This window comes from Balaenoptera borealis, assembly GCF_965194805.1.
Source record: "Balaenoptera borealis genome assembly, chromosome: X".
NCBI lineage: Eukaryota > Metazoa > Chordata > Mammalia > Artiodactyla > Balaenopteridae > Balaenoptera > Balaenoptera borealis.
Genome location: NC_138881.1, coordinates 100,448,058 through 100,466,796, shown reverse-complemented (window position 1 = coordinate 100,466,796; position 18,739 = coordinate 100,448,058). Strand labels below are relative to the sequence as shown.

Genomic DNA, 18,739 nt, shown 5'->3' with positions numbered 1-18,739 from the left:
GAGCCATCGAAGGTGACTGAAAGAGAATGGTCCTCAACTGGGAGAGAGTACCGGCATAAGGGAAGGGGTATTTTCAAGGAGGAGAATGGCTGGCAGTGTCCCATGCCACAGAGAGATTAAGGAAGATAAGAAATGTGCACTGTTCACTGGATTTGGCAGTATTGAGGCACGCGTGAACTGGTGAGGCAGAAACCATGTGACAGTGAGGGGTGAGTGGCAGGTGGGAAGTGGAGATGGGGGCAGTTGGATATACAGGTCTTGGAGCTCACAGAAGAGATTTGGGCTAGAGATACAGGTTTGGAATTCATCTATTTTTAGGTGATCATTGAAGCCATGGGCCTGGATTTAATCACTTAGGGGGAGAGAGTAGAGAAAGAACAGAAACAGACCTAAGGCCCAGCCTTAAAGAACTCTAAGGATACTATACAAGTAAGGAAATGTATCTATAAAGACAGAAAAGGAGTAGCCAGAGAGCAGGTGAAAAACCAGAACACTGGTATTATATTACCTAACCCAAGGATAAGAATGAAGAAGGGGTGTGGCCATCAGGGTTGGATGCTGCTGGAAGGTCAAGTGTGATGCCTGAAAAAAGGCCATGGGGGGACTTCCCTGGCGGTCCAGTGGTTAAGACTCCACACTTCCACTGCAGGGGGTAAGGGTTCGATCCCTGATCTGTCAACTAAGATCCCACCTGCCATGTGGCACAGCCAAAAAATATTTTTTTTAAAAAAGGCCATGGGATTCAGTGACTTACAAATCATTGATGACCTGGAATGATAAGGAATGAAAGCCAGACTGGGCTGAGAATGGAAACAGCATAGACAACTTTTCAGAGAAGTTTGGCAGTGAAAAAATGGCGATGATAAAGGGTATTGGGGAAGGATTTTTTTTAATATGAGAAATACTAAAGCACGTTTAGAAGCCAAAAGGAAAGAACTGAGAAAGGATGAATACCCAGGGGAAGTGATAACCACTAGTGTAGGTTTCCTGAGAAGGCAGGTGAAAAGGGAACCTCTTGGCAGCTTAGGAGAAGCATCACCCCAGAACCATCAGTCATGAGTTGGCATCACTTGCCTCTGTACCCAGCCTGGGGCCCGTTGCCAGCCCTCTCACAGCTGTTTTCATGTCAGTACCTCCCTCTCTTGTTCTACTTGCTGCCCAGTCCAACTCGTTAAACCACACTTCCCCACCCCCTCTTTTTTTTTCTTTTAATTAATTAATTAATTTTTGGCTGCATTGGATCTTCGTTGCTGCATGTGGGCCTTCTCTAGTTGTGGCAAGTGGGGGCTTCCCTTATTGCAGAGCACAGGCTCTAGGCACGCGGGCTCTAGAGCGCAGGCTCAGTAGTTGTAGCGCACGGGCTTAGTTGCTCCGCGGCATGTGGGATCTTCCCGGACCAGGGCTCGAACCCGTGTCTCCTGCATTGGCAGGCAGATTCTTAACCACTGCGCCACCAGGGAAGCCCCTCCCCACCCCCTCTTAAATTTCTTCCATTCACTTATGTATTCACTTAACATTTACTAGTCACGGACTGTGCGGAGGCCCTGGGGTTCAAGGGCTCAAGTCCTTGTCCTTGAGGAACCATGGGCCAGTGGTGTCAAGAGACGACCAGAAATAACCAGGGCACAATGCACCATGTGAGAGGGGCTGTGGTGACGGCCTGGGGTGGGAGTCTCCTGCCCCTAAGCTGCCAGGTGTTGCTGAAGAAAATCCCTAAACCAGACAAACTGCTGAGACTGCAGGAGGGCCCTCCCTCCTGCTAAGCAGTTGATTCCATTTTTGCCTTCTTCGGACACAGGTTTGATTTCTTTGGAAATAAAGACAGGATGGAGACAGCTCAGACACTGGATATCTGAACATTCATCAAGCACCTCCTATGTGTTGGCACTAAAGCCACAGTTGTGAACAAGGTCCCCACCCTCCAGATGCTAACAGCCCTGGAGAGTTTGCTGCTCTGGTGGAGAGAAGCGATGCTAAGGGAAGTAGGCAGGAGGAATTCAAGGAGTGAGGGCAGTGGGAATAGCTACCTCCAGGGCAGTGAAAAGGGAGTGGCTTGGGCATTCATGAGGCTTTCATGCCTTCAAAATCAGGAACCACACCCCCTTGCCCAGCAGGCATATACAAGGTAGTCCTGAGGCAGTAATTTAACTGATTATAAATTAAGATCTAACTGCCTATGGTATTCACAGACCTTATCTAAACTAATTCCATAGGAGAAAGATTAGAGGAGTTTTGTGGCCTTTTGTTGGTATATAGAGGCTCTATATGTTACATGTTTTTATGGGGGTGGCCCAGAATTTTCTTTACTGTCTCTGGGACTGTCCTCTACATGACAAAAATTTATTATGACCATTTATATCCTTATTAAGGAAGGCAAGGTAGCAAAGACAGGCTGACATTTGGTGAATTCTTAGAAAGTATGTACCGACAATACATAGGATTGGCCATCCTTAGAAATCTCACAGAGCTCATTTATTCATCCACCAAATATTTATTAAGCTTATACTATGGAGGCATGGTTAAATACATGATTGTTCATTGCTACTGTAATGCATGATGTATTATCTATATTTCCAGACTTTAAGGCTATCCTCCATATCTCCAGCCCTGACCAATCCCTTGATCTCAGATGCAGCTCCCTACCGGACATCACCCAATGACCCCAAGTATCCCTGGCCCCAAATTGAACTCAACGTTCCTCCCATCCTCCTGCTTCACAGAGGATGTGAACCACCTACTCACTCAGCACTGAGGATCATGTCTGACTCCATCCTCACTCCCGAAGGCCACTCAATCATCCTGTGCCATTCATCTCCCTCCTCTCCAGGCCTTCATTGCCCTAGTTCAAGCTGCCATCATTCATGCAGTCATTTATTCATTTGCCATTTTTTGAGCACACACCATGTACCATTCATGTTCTAGATTCTGGAATTACATCAGTGAACGAAACAGACAAAATTCCTGCCTTCATGGTACTTACATTAAAGTGGAGAGAGAAAGTAAATAAATCAAGCAAAATACGTATTGTTAGAAAGTGACAGGTGCTTAGGAGAAAAAATAAATCGGGAAAGGAGTGTGATGTTCATGGATAGGGGTTGAAAGGCTTCAATGAAAAGATGACTTTTTTAAAAATATTTATTTATTTGGCTGCATCGGATCTTAGTTGCTGCGTGCAGGATCTTCGTTGCGGCATGCGGGATCTTTAGTTGTGGCATGTGAACTCTTAGTTGCGGCATGCATGTGGGATCTAGTTGCCTGACCAGGGATCAAACCCGGGCCCCCTGCATTGGGAGCATGGAGTCTTAGCCACTGGACCTACCAGGGAAGAAGATGACTTTTGAATAAAGAGTTGAGGAGGAAATGAGATAAAGAAGAACCAGAAAAAAGAGATTCTGAAGGAGCAGGCAGAAGGATAGGAAGAAAACCAAGTGTGCTGTCCTGGAAGCCAAGTGAAGAAAGTATTCTAAGAAAAGGTCAACTAAGACAAATGTTGATAGGTCAGATCTGATCCGAGAAATTAACTTAGGATTTAGCAACACAGAGGTCACTGATGATCTTAAGTACAGTTTCAGCTTGAGTGCTAGGTGAAAACCTGATTGGAGTGGGCTCCCGAAAGGATGGGTACCCACTAGGATGGCTGTAATTTTTTTTAATGGAAAATAATAAGCATTAGCGAGAAAAATGTGAACTCTCACGCAGCGTTGGAGGAAATGTAAAATGGTGTAGCCATTGTGGAAAATACCCCAGCAGTTACTCAAAAGATTAAACAGAGTTACCATATGACCCAGCAATTCCACTCCTAGGTATATATCCAAAATAATTGAAAACAGGTACTGAAACATAATTGCACACCACTGTTTATAGCATTATTCATTATAGCCCAAAACACAGAAGCAACCCTAGTGTCCATCAACTGATAAATGGATAAACAAAATGATTATGTCCACACAGTGGAATATTATTCAGCCATAAAAAGGAAAGAATTACTGACACATGCCACCTGAAGGAACCCTGAAAAATTGTGAAAGAAGCCAGACACAAATGGCCACATAATGTATGATTCCATTTATATGAAATGTCCAGAATATTCAAACCCATAGAAACAGAAAGTAGGTTAGTGGTTGCCTAAGGCTGGGGGGAGAAGGGGAATGGAGAGTGACTGCTAACGGGCACAGGTGTCTTTTGGGGGTAATGAAAGTGTTCTGGATTAGATACTGGTGGTGGTTGTACAACCTTGTGAACATACTAAAACCCACTGAATGGTACACTTTAAAATGGTGACGTTTATGGTATGTGAATCATAGCTCAAAAACAAAAAAAAAAAAGAATGAGGAGAGTAATTGGAAATAGTAAATATAGACAAATCTTTCAGTTTTGTTGTAAAGGAAGGAAAACAGCAGTAGTTGGAAAGGGAGTCGGGGTAAAGATCAGGTTTTTAAGATGGGAGAAACGACTGCGTATTTATTTGTGTGTTGATGGGAACAATCCAGGGAAAAGCAGGGACAAAAAGGGAGGAACTGCCAGAGGCAGGTTTCTGAATAGGTGACAGGGGTTAGGATCCATTGAAGGAACAGGACGAAGGCAGAGGATTCGAGTACAGTGCTGGTAGCTGGGATGCGGTAGGTGAGTTATGGAAGTTCTCCTGCCATTGCTGAAGTTTCCTCGGTGGCTAGGAAGCAAGGGCATCACTGAGAGTGAGAACGGAGGAAGAAGGGTTAAAACTGTCATTTAGGCCAAAAGTGGACCAAGCCTGGCCACTGCCTATTTGTGTACAGCCTGCTAAGAATGGCTTTTATATTTGTAAATGATGGAAAAAATCAAAAGAATAATATTTTGTGATACAAAAGAATTCTACGAAATTCAAATTTTAGTCTCCGTAACTAAAATTTTATCGGAACCTGGTCACACCCACTAGTTTATGTACTATCTAGCTACAGCAGCAGAGTTGAATAGTTGTAATAAACATCATATGTCGCCTGCAAAGCCTAAAATATTTGCTATCAGAAAATGTTTGCCAGCCCCTGGCCTAGGCCCTTGCTAATCACAGGCCAGCAGCATACAGGTCACCTGGGAAGTTGTCAGAATCTGTAGTCGACCAAGATCCCCAGGTGATTCATGTGCACATTAAAGCTTGAGGAGCACTGCTCCAGGAGAATGGGAGGGTGGCTGCACCGGAGAAATGTAGAACTGTGGGGCAGCCTTCAGGGCCCACTTGAAGTCAGTGGTCGTGAACCTGGAGTGAGGTCAGTCGGTCTCCTCCAGGCTCATTCAGCTGTCAGAGGCACAGGCTGTCGAGCAGGTGGAGGACTGGATTTACTAGGGTTACGGTCTCTCCAGGCAAGTACAAGAAAGGGCAGGGTGTGGACGAGTGAGTGGCTGATACAATTTAAGCTAAATAAGGAGGGAAGGGGAGACACGGAGGGGCAGCGGAAGGAACAGGGAAAGGGTATAGGTTCAATGGATGGGTGGTCCCGGTGGGGTGGGAGCATCGTCGTCAGTGCTGGGGTCCTAGGGAAAGTCAGCTGCAAGGACAGCAGAGAGCGGGATCGTGCCGAGGTCGAAGGGCTGGCAAGGGAGCAAGTGGCTGCGGTGCAGCGAAGGACGGGGTCACCGGAGGAGAGGAAGCCAAGGGGCCGCAAGTGGATACTGAACTCACCAGGAATCATGACAGGAGCAGTGCTGGAGAGAGCGGCAGTGAGCCAGGAGCTAAATCTGCAAGGAATGAAAGGGAGAGACTGGGAGGGACTGGGAAGTAGCTGCAACAAAAAAATCGCATCTTTGTGCTGGGACTGCAGCAGGGCCCCCGTGGGCTCCTTGTTTCCACTCTTACCTCCGCTTCCATCTGCTCTCGGCATAGCTGCCCAAGCGATCTTTCTAAAATAACCACATAAGTGCTGCTTGCCCTTCAAAAGCTTTCAACGGCTCCCATTTGCCTTCAGCAGTCATTTTGAAGCTCTACTCTGAGGAACCCTCTTGGCTGGTCAGAAGTGCTTCAGGGGTTCCTCAAACAAGAAGTGTCCAGGCCAAACAGTGAAGCTGTCAACTGCCCTGAGGGGCCTGTTCTTCTGTTTTGTCTGTTTGAGGTACTGAACTCTTAGTTGCGGCATGTGGGATCTAGTTCCCTGACCGGGGATCGAACCCAGACCCCCTGCATTGGGAGTGCGGAGTTTTAGCCACTGGACCACCAGGGAAGTCCATAGACAGCCTCATTTTAACTTGATTACCTCTGTAAAGACCCTACCTCCAAATAAAGTCACATTCTGAGGTACTGCATAAATTTCAAAGTCAAACTGACCAGATTTGCTGACAAATTGGATATGGGATGTGAGAGAAAAGAGAAGAGTGGACGGCTTCCCTGGTGGCGCAGTGGTTAAGAATCTGCCTGCCAATGCAGGGGACACAGGTTCGAGCCCTGGTCTGGGAAGATCTCACATGCCGCGGAGCAACTAAGCTCATGTGCCACAACTACTGAGCCTGTGTTCTAGAGCCCGTGAGCCACAACTACTGAGCCCACATGCCACAACTACTGAAGCCCGCGCGCCTAGAGCCCGTGCTCCAGAATGAGAGAAGCCACTGCAATGAGAAGCCCGCGCACCGCAATGAAGAGTAGCCCCCGCTCGCCGCAACTAGAGAAAGTCCGTGCGCAGCAACTAAGACCCACCACAGCCAAAAATAAATAAATAAATAAATAAAATAAATTTAAAAAAAAATTTTTTTTAAATGAGGAAGTATTTTTTAAAAAAGAGAGAGAAGGGTGGAAAATAAATTTTGGCCTAAGCAACAGGAAGAATGGAGGTGACATTGCTGAGATGGGAAGGACTTTTGAGTGAGCCAGTTGACGGTGAAAATATCAGGAGTTCTGTTTGGGACACATTAAGTTTAAAGACATCTATTAGACATCCAGGTGGGGACGTTGAAGGTAGTAGGAGTTCAAGGAGACATCCAGGCTGGAGACATACATTTGGGTGTTGTCAACCAAGAGAGTATTTAAACTTTTTTTTTTTTTGGCCGTGCTGTGTGGCATGCGGGATCTTAGTTCCCTGATCAGGGATCAAACCCGTGCCCCCTTCAGTGGAAGTGCCGAGTCTTAACCATTGGACTGCCAGGGAAGTCCAAGAAAACATTTAAAGCCATGATATTGGATGAAGTCACCAAGGAAGGGAGTGTATATAGAAAAGAGAAGAGGTCCAAATCTGAACCTCAGGGCTCTCCAATGTTAAAAAGTGAGATAAGGAAGAATCAGCAAAAGAAACTCAGAAGGGGTGCCATGCAGTGTAGAAGGAAAGAACAACAAGTGTCCTATAAAGCTGTAAGAATTAAAAGGATGATTTATATAAGCTCTTAGCACAGTGTCAGTCACACTCTAAACCTGAGGAAATGGTAGCTATGATGATGATGATAATGACGATGGTAATTCATCTACTAAAGGCTAATTTGTTGCTCCTTCTGGTCACCAAAAAGAAAATACTGGCTCTTAAATAAATAATAAAAATCCAAGGTAAGAAGCCCGAGGTCTCACTTGAATTAAATGTAAATTTCGATGAGGATCTGAATCTAAAAACTGGGTGGGATTAAAGTAACTAAACTGTTGCTGTTAAAAACCGGTAATTATTCAGGAATTCCCTGGCGGTCCAGTGGTTAGGACTCCGTGCTTCCACTGCAGGTGGCACGGGTTTGATCCCTGGTCGGGGAACTAAGATCCTGAAAGCCACGTGGCGTGGCCAAAAAGCAAACAAACAAAACCCTGGTAATTACTAAATTGGGCTCAAGCTTCCTATGGTTTCTGTATTCCCTCTCTAGATCTAAGGCACCAGCATCCAGTTGCCCAAGGCAGAGACCTGGGACTAAGACCTGCTAACTTTATGTCACAATCACCTTATTTTTTTTCCACATATGTAACCATTTATTAAGAACATTCAAAAAAATATGGAATGCTTCACGAATTTGTGTGTCATCCTTGTGCTGGGGCCATGCTAATCTTCTCTGTATCATTCCAATTTTAGTATATGTGCTGCCGAAGGGAGCACCACAATCACCTCTTGATCTTGTTTCTTCTTATTCAACGTCATGGTGACTACCTTACTTTGTGCCACCATCACTTCTTGTTTAGACTATTTCCAAAGCCTCCTACCTAGTTTGTTTGTTCTACCATCTGTCACTATCCCAGTCCAGGGATTCGAAACCATTTTTGTGCCATGGAACCATTTGGCAGTCTGAGAAAGTTTCTGGACTTATTTTCAGAATTTTTAAAAAATTATTTATTTATTTTATTTTTGGCTACGTCGGGTCTTAGTTGCGGCATGTGGGATCTTTGTTGTGACATGCGGGATCCTTTGTTTTGGCATGTGGCTCTCTAGTTGTGGCTCACATGCTCAGTAGTTGCGATACGCAGGCTTAGTTGCCCCGGAGCATGTGGGATCTTAGTTCCCCAACCAGGGATCGAGCCCGCGTTCCCTGCATTGGAAGGCAATTCTTAACCACTGGATCGCCAGGGAAGTCCCTCAGAATCGTTTTTTTTTAAAATAAATTTTATTTATTTTTGGCTGCATTGGGTCTTCGTTGCTGCATGCAGGCTTCCTCTAGTTGCGGCGAGCGGGGGCTACTCTTCGTTGCGGTGCGCAGGCTTCTCATTGCGGTGGCTTGTCTTGTTACAGAGCACGGGCTCTAGGCGCGTGGGCTTCAGTAGTTGTGGCTTGTGGGCTCTAGAGCGCAGGCTCAGTAGTTATGGCACACGGTCTTAGTTGCTCCGCGGCATGTGGGATCTTTCCGGACCAGGGCTCGAACCCGTGTCCCTTGCATTGGCAGGCAGATTCTTAATCACTGCGCCACCAGGGAAGTCCTTCTCAGAATGTTTTTAAATGCATAAAACAAAGTACACAGGATGATAAAGAAAACCAATCACACTGCAATACAGCTATCAAAATATTTTCTAAAAGAAATGTGTACTATAGCAACATACAGGATTAACAGAGTTCTTGTGGGTCTACTGTAATTTCAAAGAAGTGATGAGTACATAAACGATATTTCGAGACATCTGCATCAACTGCAGTGTAATATGAAACCATCTTTGATTTCTATTGGTGATCAAGTCACAGGTACTGCTAATGTCACTGTAGTTTGTTGCCTACATTTGTAAATAAAGAAAGCACTACGTTTCAGAGTTTGATGAAAACGAAGTTGTGATTTTTTTTTCCATCCACGTTCATGTACCCTGTGAATTCTATACATTGACCCTTGTGGACCCCAGGTTAAAAACCCTTACCTTAATCTATTGGTGCAAAAATGCTTGAAGTGACTGTAGAGATCTTTGTTTCTAAATGGGGAGAAGAAAAAGATGAAAACGGGGAACATTAACATCCAAAACGTGTGCCATTAATTCCTGTACATTTTGCCAAAGGTGGGTTACAAAGTCAGTCTGAGCTTCCTAGCAGCCAAGGAAATGTTCTGTCCAGAACTTTCTCAGTTTAAAACCTTGACTGGGGCCGTGATCCTTAGTACTCTGCGTTGTGTAAAACCTTGATTGGTTATACAGTGCTGTATGTCAATTATATCTCAATAAAACTGGAAGGGAAAAAAAAAACCCTTGATTGGCAGCCTCTTGCCTAGTCTAAAGCCCCATGGCCAACACCACTGTACCTTCCCATCTCGCACGGCCCAGCCTAGTGGAAACAACCGCCGAGAAAGAGCCGGGGGCCAACCCCCAGCCCACTCCGGCGGGGCGTTCCCAGCCCCCGCCCCTAGGCGCGCTCCCTCCCAAACGCAGGACCGAAGTCCCTTGCGCCGGAACATAACATCTCCCCCGCCCTCGCTGGAGATAGCCTCGCCCACTCCGCTCCTCCCGCCTTCGGAAGGGTTTCTGCCTTGGCATTTATTACGGACTGTCTGTCTCACCCATGACACAGGGTGCCCCTGGCACACTAACGGGCTCCTGAAAAACCCACTTACGGAACTGAAGCAAAGGGAATTCCATTTCGCACGAACGAGCGCGGTTCCCCACGGCCTCACGGGAGCGTGTGCAGAGAGCAGCCGTCAGGGGGCGTTGGTTGGCGCACGGCGTGTCCTCCCCAAGCCCCGCCCCCGGCGGCGCCTTCTAAACACGTCCTTCCGCTCGATTCCTCCTCTTTTTCTCTTGTCCGCCATCCTATGTGCGGTTGGATTTGCTCCTCGTCATGGTAAGTCCATCCGTTACCATCAGCTCTGGGGTGGCTTTCCGAGACCTGAGGTCTCCGCGAGTTCGCCGGTGCCGTGGGCTGTGTCGATGTGCGAGACCCTTTTTAAGGCCTTTCCCAGAGGAGATGGAGTTGGGCCACGGCTCTAGTCCGAGGGCCTGGCGGGAAGCGAGCGAGCACCTGGGGAGGGGCGGGCTGCGCCGGGCCCGCGAGGTCCGAAGGGGCGCTCTCTGCTCCAGGCCACTGCTCAGGCGGGCAGGGATTCCCGTTTTTCCCGGAGCGAACTCTGTTTCGGGGGCAAGAAGAGAAGTCGAGGGGGTACCCCAGAAATCGTGGCCTGACTTCGGGCTGCCTGCGACACGCGGGATGTTCCTGGCATCGAAAAGGGAATTTAGGCTGCTGGTTTTCGAAGACTGTTTTTACTTGGGGGCCAGGATCCTTCCACGTTATGAGATTACAGGACTTTTTAGCCTTTTGTTCAGGTACTTGAACGTCACCTCGTAGAAACGCCTGGATCAAGGGGTGATGTGCTCTGAATGTGACGGGAAACTGGGAAAGTCATCCTTGGGAAAGTGACGTTTTAAATAGAGTTAGAATTAATACCAAAATGCTCAGTGGGCTAGAACAGATTTACCGCAAGTCAGGGACTTCGTGTAAATCTTTTTTTTTTTTTGCCGCTCCATGCGGCTTGTTGGATTCCCGACCAGGGATCGAACCGGGGCCCCCAGCAGTGGAAGCGTGGGATCCTAACCACTCGACCACCAGGGAAGTCCCAGTACCCTGGTGTACAAAATAGTGCGCTGAGACTCACTGACTTGCAAGGGATTGTTCCTGAAAACCACGTGCTTTAGTCCCCGCCATCTCTGACTATAGCCCTCTCAGTCCTGGGCTGACAGCAGGGAAGACTGGAACACGCCCTAGCCTTGGAGCAGAGAGAACCTGGGTTTGAATCCCAGCCAAATCTGCACATTAATACTCTGCTTTGGGGCAGGTTACCTACCTTCCTGACTACTGATTTTTCTTTGAACAGTGGGAATTATGGTATCTGCCTCCGGAGAAGTGAGGAACAAAGCAAAGGGCAGTGATGGGTTTAGCATCGAGAGGGTTGTTCTTGGTATATGTTAAGCATTCGACTATTTGTTGGATTTAGGGAGTTCCTGACTGAATCATTGGAGCAAGCTCTGATATTGCTGTTAAATTGATTGCATTTCCTTCCCAGTCTTCTCACAAGACTTTCAGGATCAAACGATTCCTGGCCAAGAAACAAAAGCAGAATCGTCCCATTCCCCAGTGGATTCGAATGAAAACTGGTAATAAAATCAGGTAAAGGCAAACACTCCCCACCCTTGTGTTTTGTTGAATTTAGGATTACTTTGGGGGCATAAATGCACAATTGAAAGTTCTATGCAATTTAATTCGTCCTGAGCCACCATTCTGAAATTCTTTTGTTTTTTTTTTAATGTGCTTCTGGGTTTCTGGACGCAGTCAGCCCACAGCTGGGCTTAGGGGCAGACACTCCTCCAATATTTGTTAATTTCCTTGTTGTCTTCAGTCTGAGCCAGAACATAAGATGGAAGGCTGTCTCATTACACATCCCAGTGGGGAAGATCATAGTGTTTATCTTTTCTAAAGATTGGAAGATTGCTTTCCACTGCAGAAGTAATTGAAGTGATGGTTTTAGGAGAAAGACATTACTAGAATTGCTACAAAGGACCTCCGAGGTCGTCCAGGCTAACTCCAGGCAAAGCTATATCTAAAACTCAGGTCTCCTGCATGCCTTTCAGCCAAAATATTTTCAAAGCATTTTTAAGCTGACACTGTAGGGTGAGCCTAGCAAGTGGGTCCCTGCCAAGATTAAGACTGAAGCTCAGGAGTGCAAGATCGTGAAGCTAGTATAGAAGTCTGATTTGGTTGTATGGCAAGTAGAAGTGGGATTAGTTGGCTGATGTGAAGACCAAGATTAAGATGTGAATTGTCAGGGCTAAAATTGAAGGCCCATTTCCTTAATTCATTTAGCCAGTTAGACGTGAAAATCGCCACCCACTGTAGCTTTATAGGCCAATTGATTGCAACCTTTGGTTTATAGTGTCCTCATCCAATGATGGTAGGACCTGCCTTTATAGTTGTGAGGAATGAAAGAAATGTATATAAAGCTCAGTGCCTAGCTCAATAGAGGGTACCTGCAATTATCAGATGCTGGTCTCTTGCTCTGTGGTCTGGCTTTTTGTGTGTGTGTGTGTGTGTGTTGTCTAACTTTTAAAATGTATTGAAAGCAGGTTGCAATTACAGTGCTCCGTTTCGTGGAAGTACTGACATAATCCTGCTGAAAGAAAATCTGTGTTGATCATTTTTGATTTTACCTTTTATGGGGGTAAAATCATGGCAGATCGACGTGAACATTTCTGAGATAGCCTTAGCTCTGCAAATCACTGGGCTCTGGTATTGAAGTGACTGAAGGTGTTAATGTATTATTAAAATTATGCAAGGGCTTCCCTGGTGGCACAGTGGTTGAGAATCTGCCTGCCAATGCAGGGGACACGGGTTTGAGCCCTGGTCTGGGAAGATCCCACATGCCGCGGAGCAACTAGGCCCGTGAGCCACAACTACTGAGCCTGCGCGTCTGGAGCCTGTGCTCCGCAACAAGAGAGGCCGCGATAGTGAGAGGCCCGCGCACCGCGATGAAGAGTGGCCCCCGCTTGCCGCAACTAGAGAAAGCCCTCGCACAGAAATGAAGACCCAACAGAGCGAAAAATAAAAATATAAAAATAAATAAAGAAATAAAGATTACTCTTAAAAAAAGAAAGAAATAGGCTGCATTAAAAATAAATTATAGGGGCTTCCCTGGTGGCGCAGTGGTTGAGAATCTGCCTGCCAGTGCAGGGGACATGGGTTCGAGCCCTGGTCTGGGAGGATCCCACATGCCGCGGAGCAACTGGGCCCGTGAGCCACAACTACTGAGCCTGCGCGTCTGGAGCCTGTGCTCCGCAACAAGAGAGGCCGCGATAGAGGCCCGCGCACCGCGATGAAGAGTGGCCCCCACTTGCCGCAACTAGAGAAAGCCCTCACACAGAAACGAAGACCCAACACAGCCAAAAATTAAAAAAAAATAAATAAATAATAAATAAATAATTTAAAAATAAATAAATAAGTAATTAATTAAAAAAAGTGAATGAGTGTACACTTGGGGAGAGGAGAGAGCTTCTCCACTACTTAGTCCCTATAAGGAACCAGTGTGTGTTTTCCTTAGCCTGGAATCATTTTGAGAGGTAAAAAATTGCTTTGACTAGTTCTTTAACACATCTAGCAAATCGTTTTTTACTCTCCAAAAAGAGCTCCAAACTTGTTAAAGGTAGGGAAAGTGGAACCCTTTTTCTTTCAAAGATTTTTATGGTACTTTAAGGCAAAGTTTGTGGTCAATAAGAGCAGCTAAATTGGAGTCAGACTGCCTTTGTAATTTGTGATTTCCTTCTGTGTAGGTACAACTCTAAGAGAAGACATTGGAGAAGAACCAAGCTGGGTCTATAAGGAGCCTCACATATGAAGTGGCACACATAATCAGAACATCACTAGTGTCTGGGACAGCTGCCTGTGTTTGATGCTCTCTCCTCTTTTCTTGATCTTTCCTCACCACTGCTCACTGTGTAGCTCAGTAATAAACATGTGAACCTTTTGTTGGAACTGTTACTGTATTATTCTGGTTTGTGATGATGTACTGAATAAATACCCCTCCTATCAGATGTAACACAGGACTGTTCAATGATAGAAATGTTCTCTAGTTACCAGGTACTTAGAAGTATGGCTAGTAAAAGTAAGGAAGTGGTTTGTTAGATTTTGTTGTTTAATAGCTCCCTGTAACTAGCAGCTCTTATACCTACTGTTACGGGAAGTGCGTGTATGTGTCATCCTCATACCTGAGGGTAGCACCTTCTTAAAAGGCTTTTGGGGGGGGCGGCGTACCACGACGCAGGCAGGGTCTTAGTTCCCTGACCAAGGATCGAACTCGTGCAGCCTTAACCACTGGACTGCCAGGGCAGTCCCATAAAAATCATTCATATACTATTCTATGGTGCCAGTCCTCAAAGAGTAGGAATCACGTGAACCAGGGATTGGCAAACTGGTCTGCTGACTGTTTTCGTATGGCCTGTGAACTAAAGTTCTGCTTTTTTTAAAAAATAAATTTATGTATTTATTTATTTTTGGCTGCGTTGGGTCTCTGTTGCTGTGCGTGGGCTCAGTATTTGTGGCTTGCAGGCTCTAGGGCGCAGTCTCGGTAGTTGTGTCGCACGGGCTTAGTTGCTCCGAGGCATGTGGGATCCTCCCGGACCAGGGCTTGAACCTGTGTCGCCTGCATTGGCAGGCCGATTCTTAACCACCACGCCACCAGGGAAGTCCCTGCATTTTTAAATGGTTGAAAGAAATCAAGAGTATTTTTGACATTTAATACATTCAAATTTACAGGCCAGGCACTATTAGGTACTTGAGTTTAACCGATGGATAGACAGATGTATGTTAGGCTAGTAATAGGCCAATACACAGGCCATATCTAACGTCTGGGAAAGATGGGAGGAAGCCAGAGTGCCAGTTACCTGTGGAATTAGGCTGGAACTGCCGCAGAGGAAGGGGGATCAGGTTTGGTGCTAACTCCCTACCCAGCTTGTGGGGAGCCTGCACTGGACAGAGCCGAGAAAGCAAGTGAAAGGAGCTGTCAGAGTGCAGCAAATGGTGGTTGCACCCCTTGCACAGCCGAGGGGCCCCTGACCTGTAACCACACTAGGAGGCTCATGACCACAGTCCTTAAGAAGGACCACTGTGCTCACCAGAAGTTTGAAGGGTGGGCTGCAGAATACCCACTAGCCCAAGAACGTGGGAGCTGCCAACAGATCTTGGAAAAACATTTCCACTTCCTTTACAAGCTCCTAGATTTCAAATATTTTCTCTTATTGCATCTGTTTCCCTCATATTCAAAGACAGCTGCCACTGTGTGAACAGCAGTTGGTAAATGTTAATGTGCTAAAAATGTTATTCAAGTCCAAGGCAGAAGGACTTGATAAAATTGACAGTCATGTGATGGAAATTTCTAACCATTTTGGAGTATTAGGAATACCTCACCCTCACCATTCAGAGTAGGTTGGCTCCTCGCTGAGCCCAGGGAGGTTAGGACAAGGCCAATGTCACACGGCAGAGGGAGCTTTCTCTATAGACCTTGAATAAGGAGGATTAAAATTGAAAGGGAAAATGATGGACACCAGGGTTGGTTGGCCATGTAAAAGGGGTTTCTTTTGAGCCTGGGGTTGGACACAGGTCCTGGATCCAGTGGCTCCTCACTGCCTCGTACAGTAAGTGCCGGTATTTGTTTCCTCGGTGGACTAGATTGCTGCTTCCTGAAGGGAGGAATGGGAGCTTTGAGATATTTAGGACTTATATTTACCTATAAGAGGTGCAGCATAAGATCAGCTTTTAAAAGACAGTCAACCCCTTGGTGATGCTGTCCATCCCTCAATGGCCTACTGAGAAGCAGGCAGCAGCAGAGTGGTGGCCAAGAGCTGGCAGTCTGGAGTGACAAGACTGCATAGTCTGCATTCAAATCCGGCTCTTCATGCACCAGCTGTAAGCCTCAGTGTCATCTGCAATATGGGACCTCCCTCAGAGGGCTGTGAGGATGAAGTTAATAATGCACTGAAGCAGTTGATTCAGTGCCTAACTAGGAAAAGGGGAAGAGGAATGGGGAGTGAGCAGGATTAAAGTTCTGGTGTGGACCCCTCCCCAGCAGACATGGGCTGTATGCTGGATAAAGCAAAACTAAGACACAGGGACCAAAGATAGTGGGAAGGGGCAGGTCGTCAGGGGGGAAATCAGGCAGAGCTGGCATGGAGTTGGGGCTCAACGTCAGCCTTTGGAGAGATGCCAGTTCCCTTCTAGTTCCAGGATTTGAATTTGGAGTAGAGTAACCCCTCGAGGTCTTGGAAAGAAAGGAGGTAGGGTGACTTGAGAACTAAAATCCTGGGCCTTACACTCACCTCCAGTTGAATCCCACCTCTGTTACTGAACCAGCTGTGGAAACATCAGGAGACTTATCCAGAATCATACCTACTTCGGGTTTGTAAGGATTGAATGATAATGTCGATCAAGGATCAGTCCTACCAGATAATTCTCCCATTTTACAGATGAAAAAAAGTTAAACAATTCTCAAACAAAAAAAAAAATTTAAGAAAAAGAAGAAAGGGGAATTCCCTGGCAGTCCAGTGGTTAGGAATTGGCGCTTTCATTGGCCAGGGTAAAAAAAGAGTTCCACAATTCTCATTCCTGCTGATAGCAACTAACAGTTTGAGCACTTAACATGGCAGGTAGCTGCTGTCAGCAGGAATGGCAATGAGAACCAGATTGAACAGGAAGTAGATTTTCTTGGAAAGAACAGGGTGAAATATTAACCATTTACCCTTCCCTGAGGGTGTTTTAGCCCAGAGAAGCAAACATGAAGCCCCTGCTTATGCAAAACGTTGGGTATTTGGGGAGCCAGAGGCAACTATGACCCTCACAGGTATTGCAGCCAAGAGAGCTACCGTGCATCTGTACCTGTGCACATCAGATATGCCCGTCTGGGAACCGAGGGAGGGAGGGTGGCAAACCCTCGGAGAAAACTAATCGATCATTCTTCATTGGGAGCAACTTTGCCCCCCAGGGGACATTTGGCAATGTCTGGAGACATCTTTGGTTGCAACAACTAGGGGACGGGGAGGTACCACTGGCAGCTTAGAGGATGTTTAGCCAGGGATGCTGCTAAACGTCCTTACCACGCATAGGACAATCCTCCACAACAAAGAATCATCGGGCCCAAAATGTCAATAGTGCCAAGGTTGAGAAACCGTAGTTTAATAGCCCTGTCGCCAGCCAGAGTGAGCTTTTCGAGACACAGATCTGCTGGCACACCACTCCCCCTTCCAACCCTTCACACTACTCGGGATAAATCTCACTCCTTAACATGGCCCAAAAGGAGCACGGGTGGCTCCTACCCTCTCTTCACTCACAAAACTGGATCCAGCCACACTGACCTCTTTGTCTCTCAAAGCATCAAGCTCCACCCGGCCTCAGCCTTCCCACTGTTATTCCCTTGACCTGGAATGTTCTCTCTCCTCACCTGGTGAACTCCCATTCATCCTTCAGGTCTCAAGCTACTTTGCACCTCCACAGGGAGACCTTCCCTGACCGCTCCTCTCCCCTCAATCCAGTTAGGTCCTGCCGCTTAGTACCTCTAAATCACCCTGTGGAGTTTCCTTCCCAATTGTAACTGTAAAGGTCTATGTGTGGTTAGTTAATTGACGTCTGTCTCACTCATTAGACTGAGCTCTACAAGGATAGGGTCTGTCTTGCTCACTGCTGATTGCTCTTACATACCAGCAGCTGGCATAACAGAGGTGCCCAATAAATATATTTGTTGAGTGAGTGAGCAAAGGAAGTGCTCAATAAATTTTTTGAACGGATGAATGAATGAATGAGGAGAGGGACATACAAGGGAGCAAGAGCAGTGCAAAATGTGTGCCTTAACGTGTGTTTACAAAGGGTGAGGGAGGAATGACTTGCCTGGGGGGTTGGGGGAAGGCCTCACCCAGGTTCACGAGGAGGCAAATGGTGTGTGTGTGCGCATGCATGGTTGGTAGGTAGGTAGCTGGGGTTTAAGGCGCTAGGGAAAGAATCTGGAGAATCAGGCACATCATGAAAGCTCAGGCATAACGAGTAGGGAATGGCACTGTTCTCACTACTCACCCTCTGTAGGAGCACCTCATTCACCACACTGATGGACCGACACCCGCACTTGAACTATGGTCACTGATGAGGCCACCTGCAGCTGCATGTCCAAAGCTGTTGCTGGAGACCCAGGAGCAGTGGGACAGGACTTGTGCCTCAGCCTGACCCTAAGTGGAACTGCGTTCTCTCTTTTTTTTAATTAATTAATTAATTAGTTTAGTTTTGGCTGCATTGGGTCTTCATTGCTGCGCGCAGGCTTTCTCTAGTTGCAGCGAGCGGGGCTGCTCTTCGTTGTGGTGCACGGGCTTCTCATTGCGGTGACTTCTCTTGTTGTGGAGCATGGGCTCTAGGCGCGCGAGCTTCAGTAGTTGTGGCACGCGGGCTCTAGAGCGCAGGCTCAGTAGTTGTGGCACTGTGCCACCAGGGAGGTCCCAGCCCCATTTAATATTAACACATGGTTAATTGTGAAAGCCACAGTCACAGTGCAACCTACCTTACCGTTTAAATCAAAGAAGACAGGCATTGGGCTTCCCTGGTGGCGCAGTGGTTGAGAGTCTGCCTGCCAGTGCAGGGGACACGGGTTCGAGCCCTGGTCTGGGAGGATCCCGCATGCCGCGGAGCAACTAGGCCCGTGAGCCACAATTACTGAGACTGCGCGACTGGAGCCTGTGCTCTGCAACAAGAGAGGCCGCGATAGTGAGAGGCCCGCGCACCGCGATGAAGAGTGGCCCCCACTTGCCACAACTAGAGAAAGCCCTCGCACAGAAACGAAGACCCAACACAGCCATAAATAAATAAATAAATAAATTAAAAAAAAATTAAAAAAA

At 46.8% G+C, this 18,739-nt stretch overlaps 1 protein-coding gene and 2 long non-coding RNA genes across 5 annotated transcripts in view; 1 reads left to right on the top strand and 2 right to left on the bottom strand.

Moving 5' to 3' along the window:
* Window positions 1-4,050: 4,050 nt before the first annotated feature.
* On the bottom strand, window positions 4,051-10,061 carry LOC309620790. Of its 3 annotated transcripts, none has more exons than XR_014239621.1 (4): window positions 9,946-10,061; window positions 9,263-9,313; window positions 5,657-5,712; window positions 4,051-5,522 (listed from the first exon to the last, which is right to left on the bottom strand). It is a non-coding gene; the product is annotated as an uncharacterized lncRNA (long non-coding RNA). The 3 variants fall into 3 exon arrangements; XR_014239622.1 differs by having other exon boundaries at window positions 4,051-4,669; XR_014239620.1 differs by having other exon boundaries at window positions 4,051-5,712.
* On the top strand, window positions 10,045-13,853 carry RPL39 (ribosomal protein L39). The gene is made up of 3 exons (XM_082377651.1): window positions 10,045-10,172; window positions 11,389-11,492; window positions 13,646-13,853. Exons 1-3 carry the CDS (start codon window positions 10,170-10,172, stop codon window positions 13,692-13,694), a joined length of 156 nt encoding a protein of 51 aa, XP_082233777.1. The 5' UTR covers window positions 10,045-10,169; the 3' UTR covers window positions 13,695-13,853.
* A 145-nt stretch (window positions 13,854-13,998) lies between these two features.
* The window catches only part of LOC309620796, a 61,821-nt gene continuing 57,080 nt past the window's right edge, over window positions 13,999-18,739 (bottom strand). Inside the window, exon 2 of the long non-coding RNA XR_014239633.1 lies at window positions 13,999-14,317. This is a non-coding gene — a long non-coding RNA (uncharacterized lncRNA). The remainder of the gene's footprint in view (window positions 14,318-18,739) is intronic.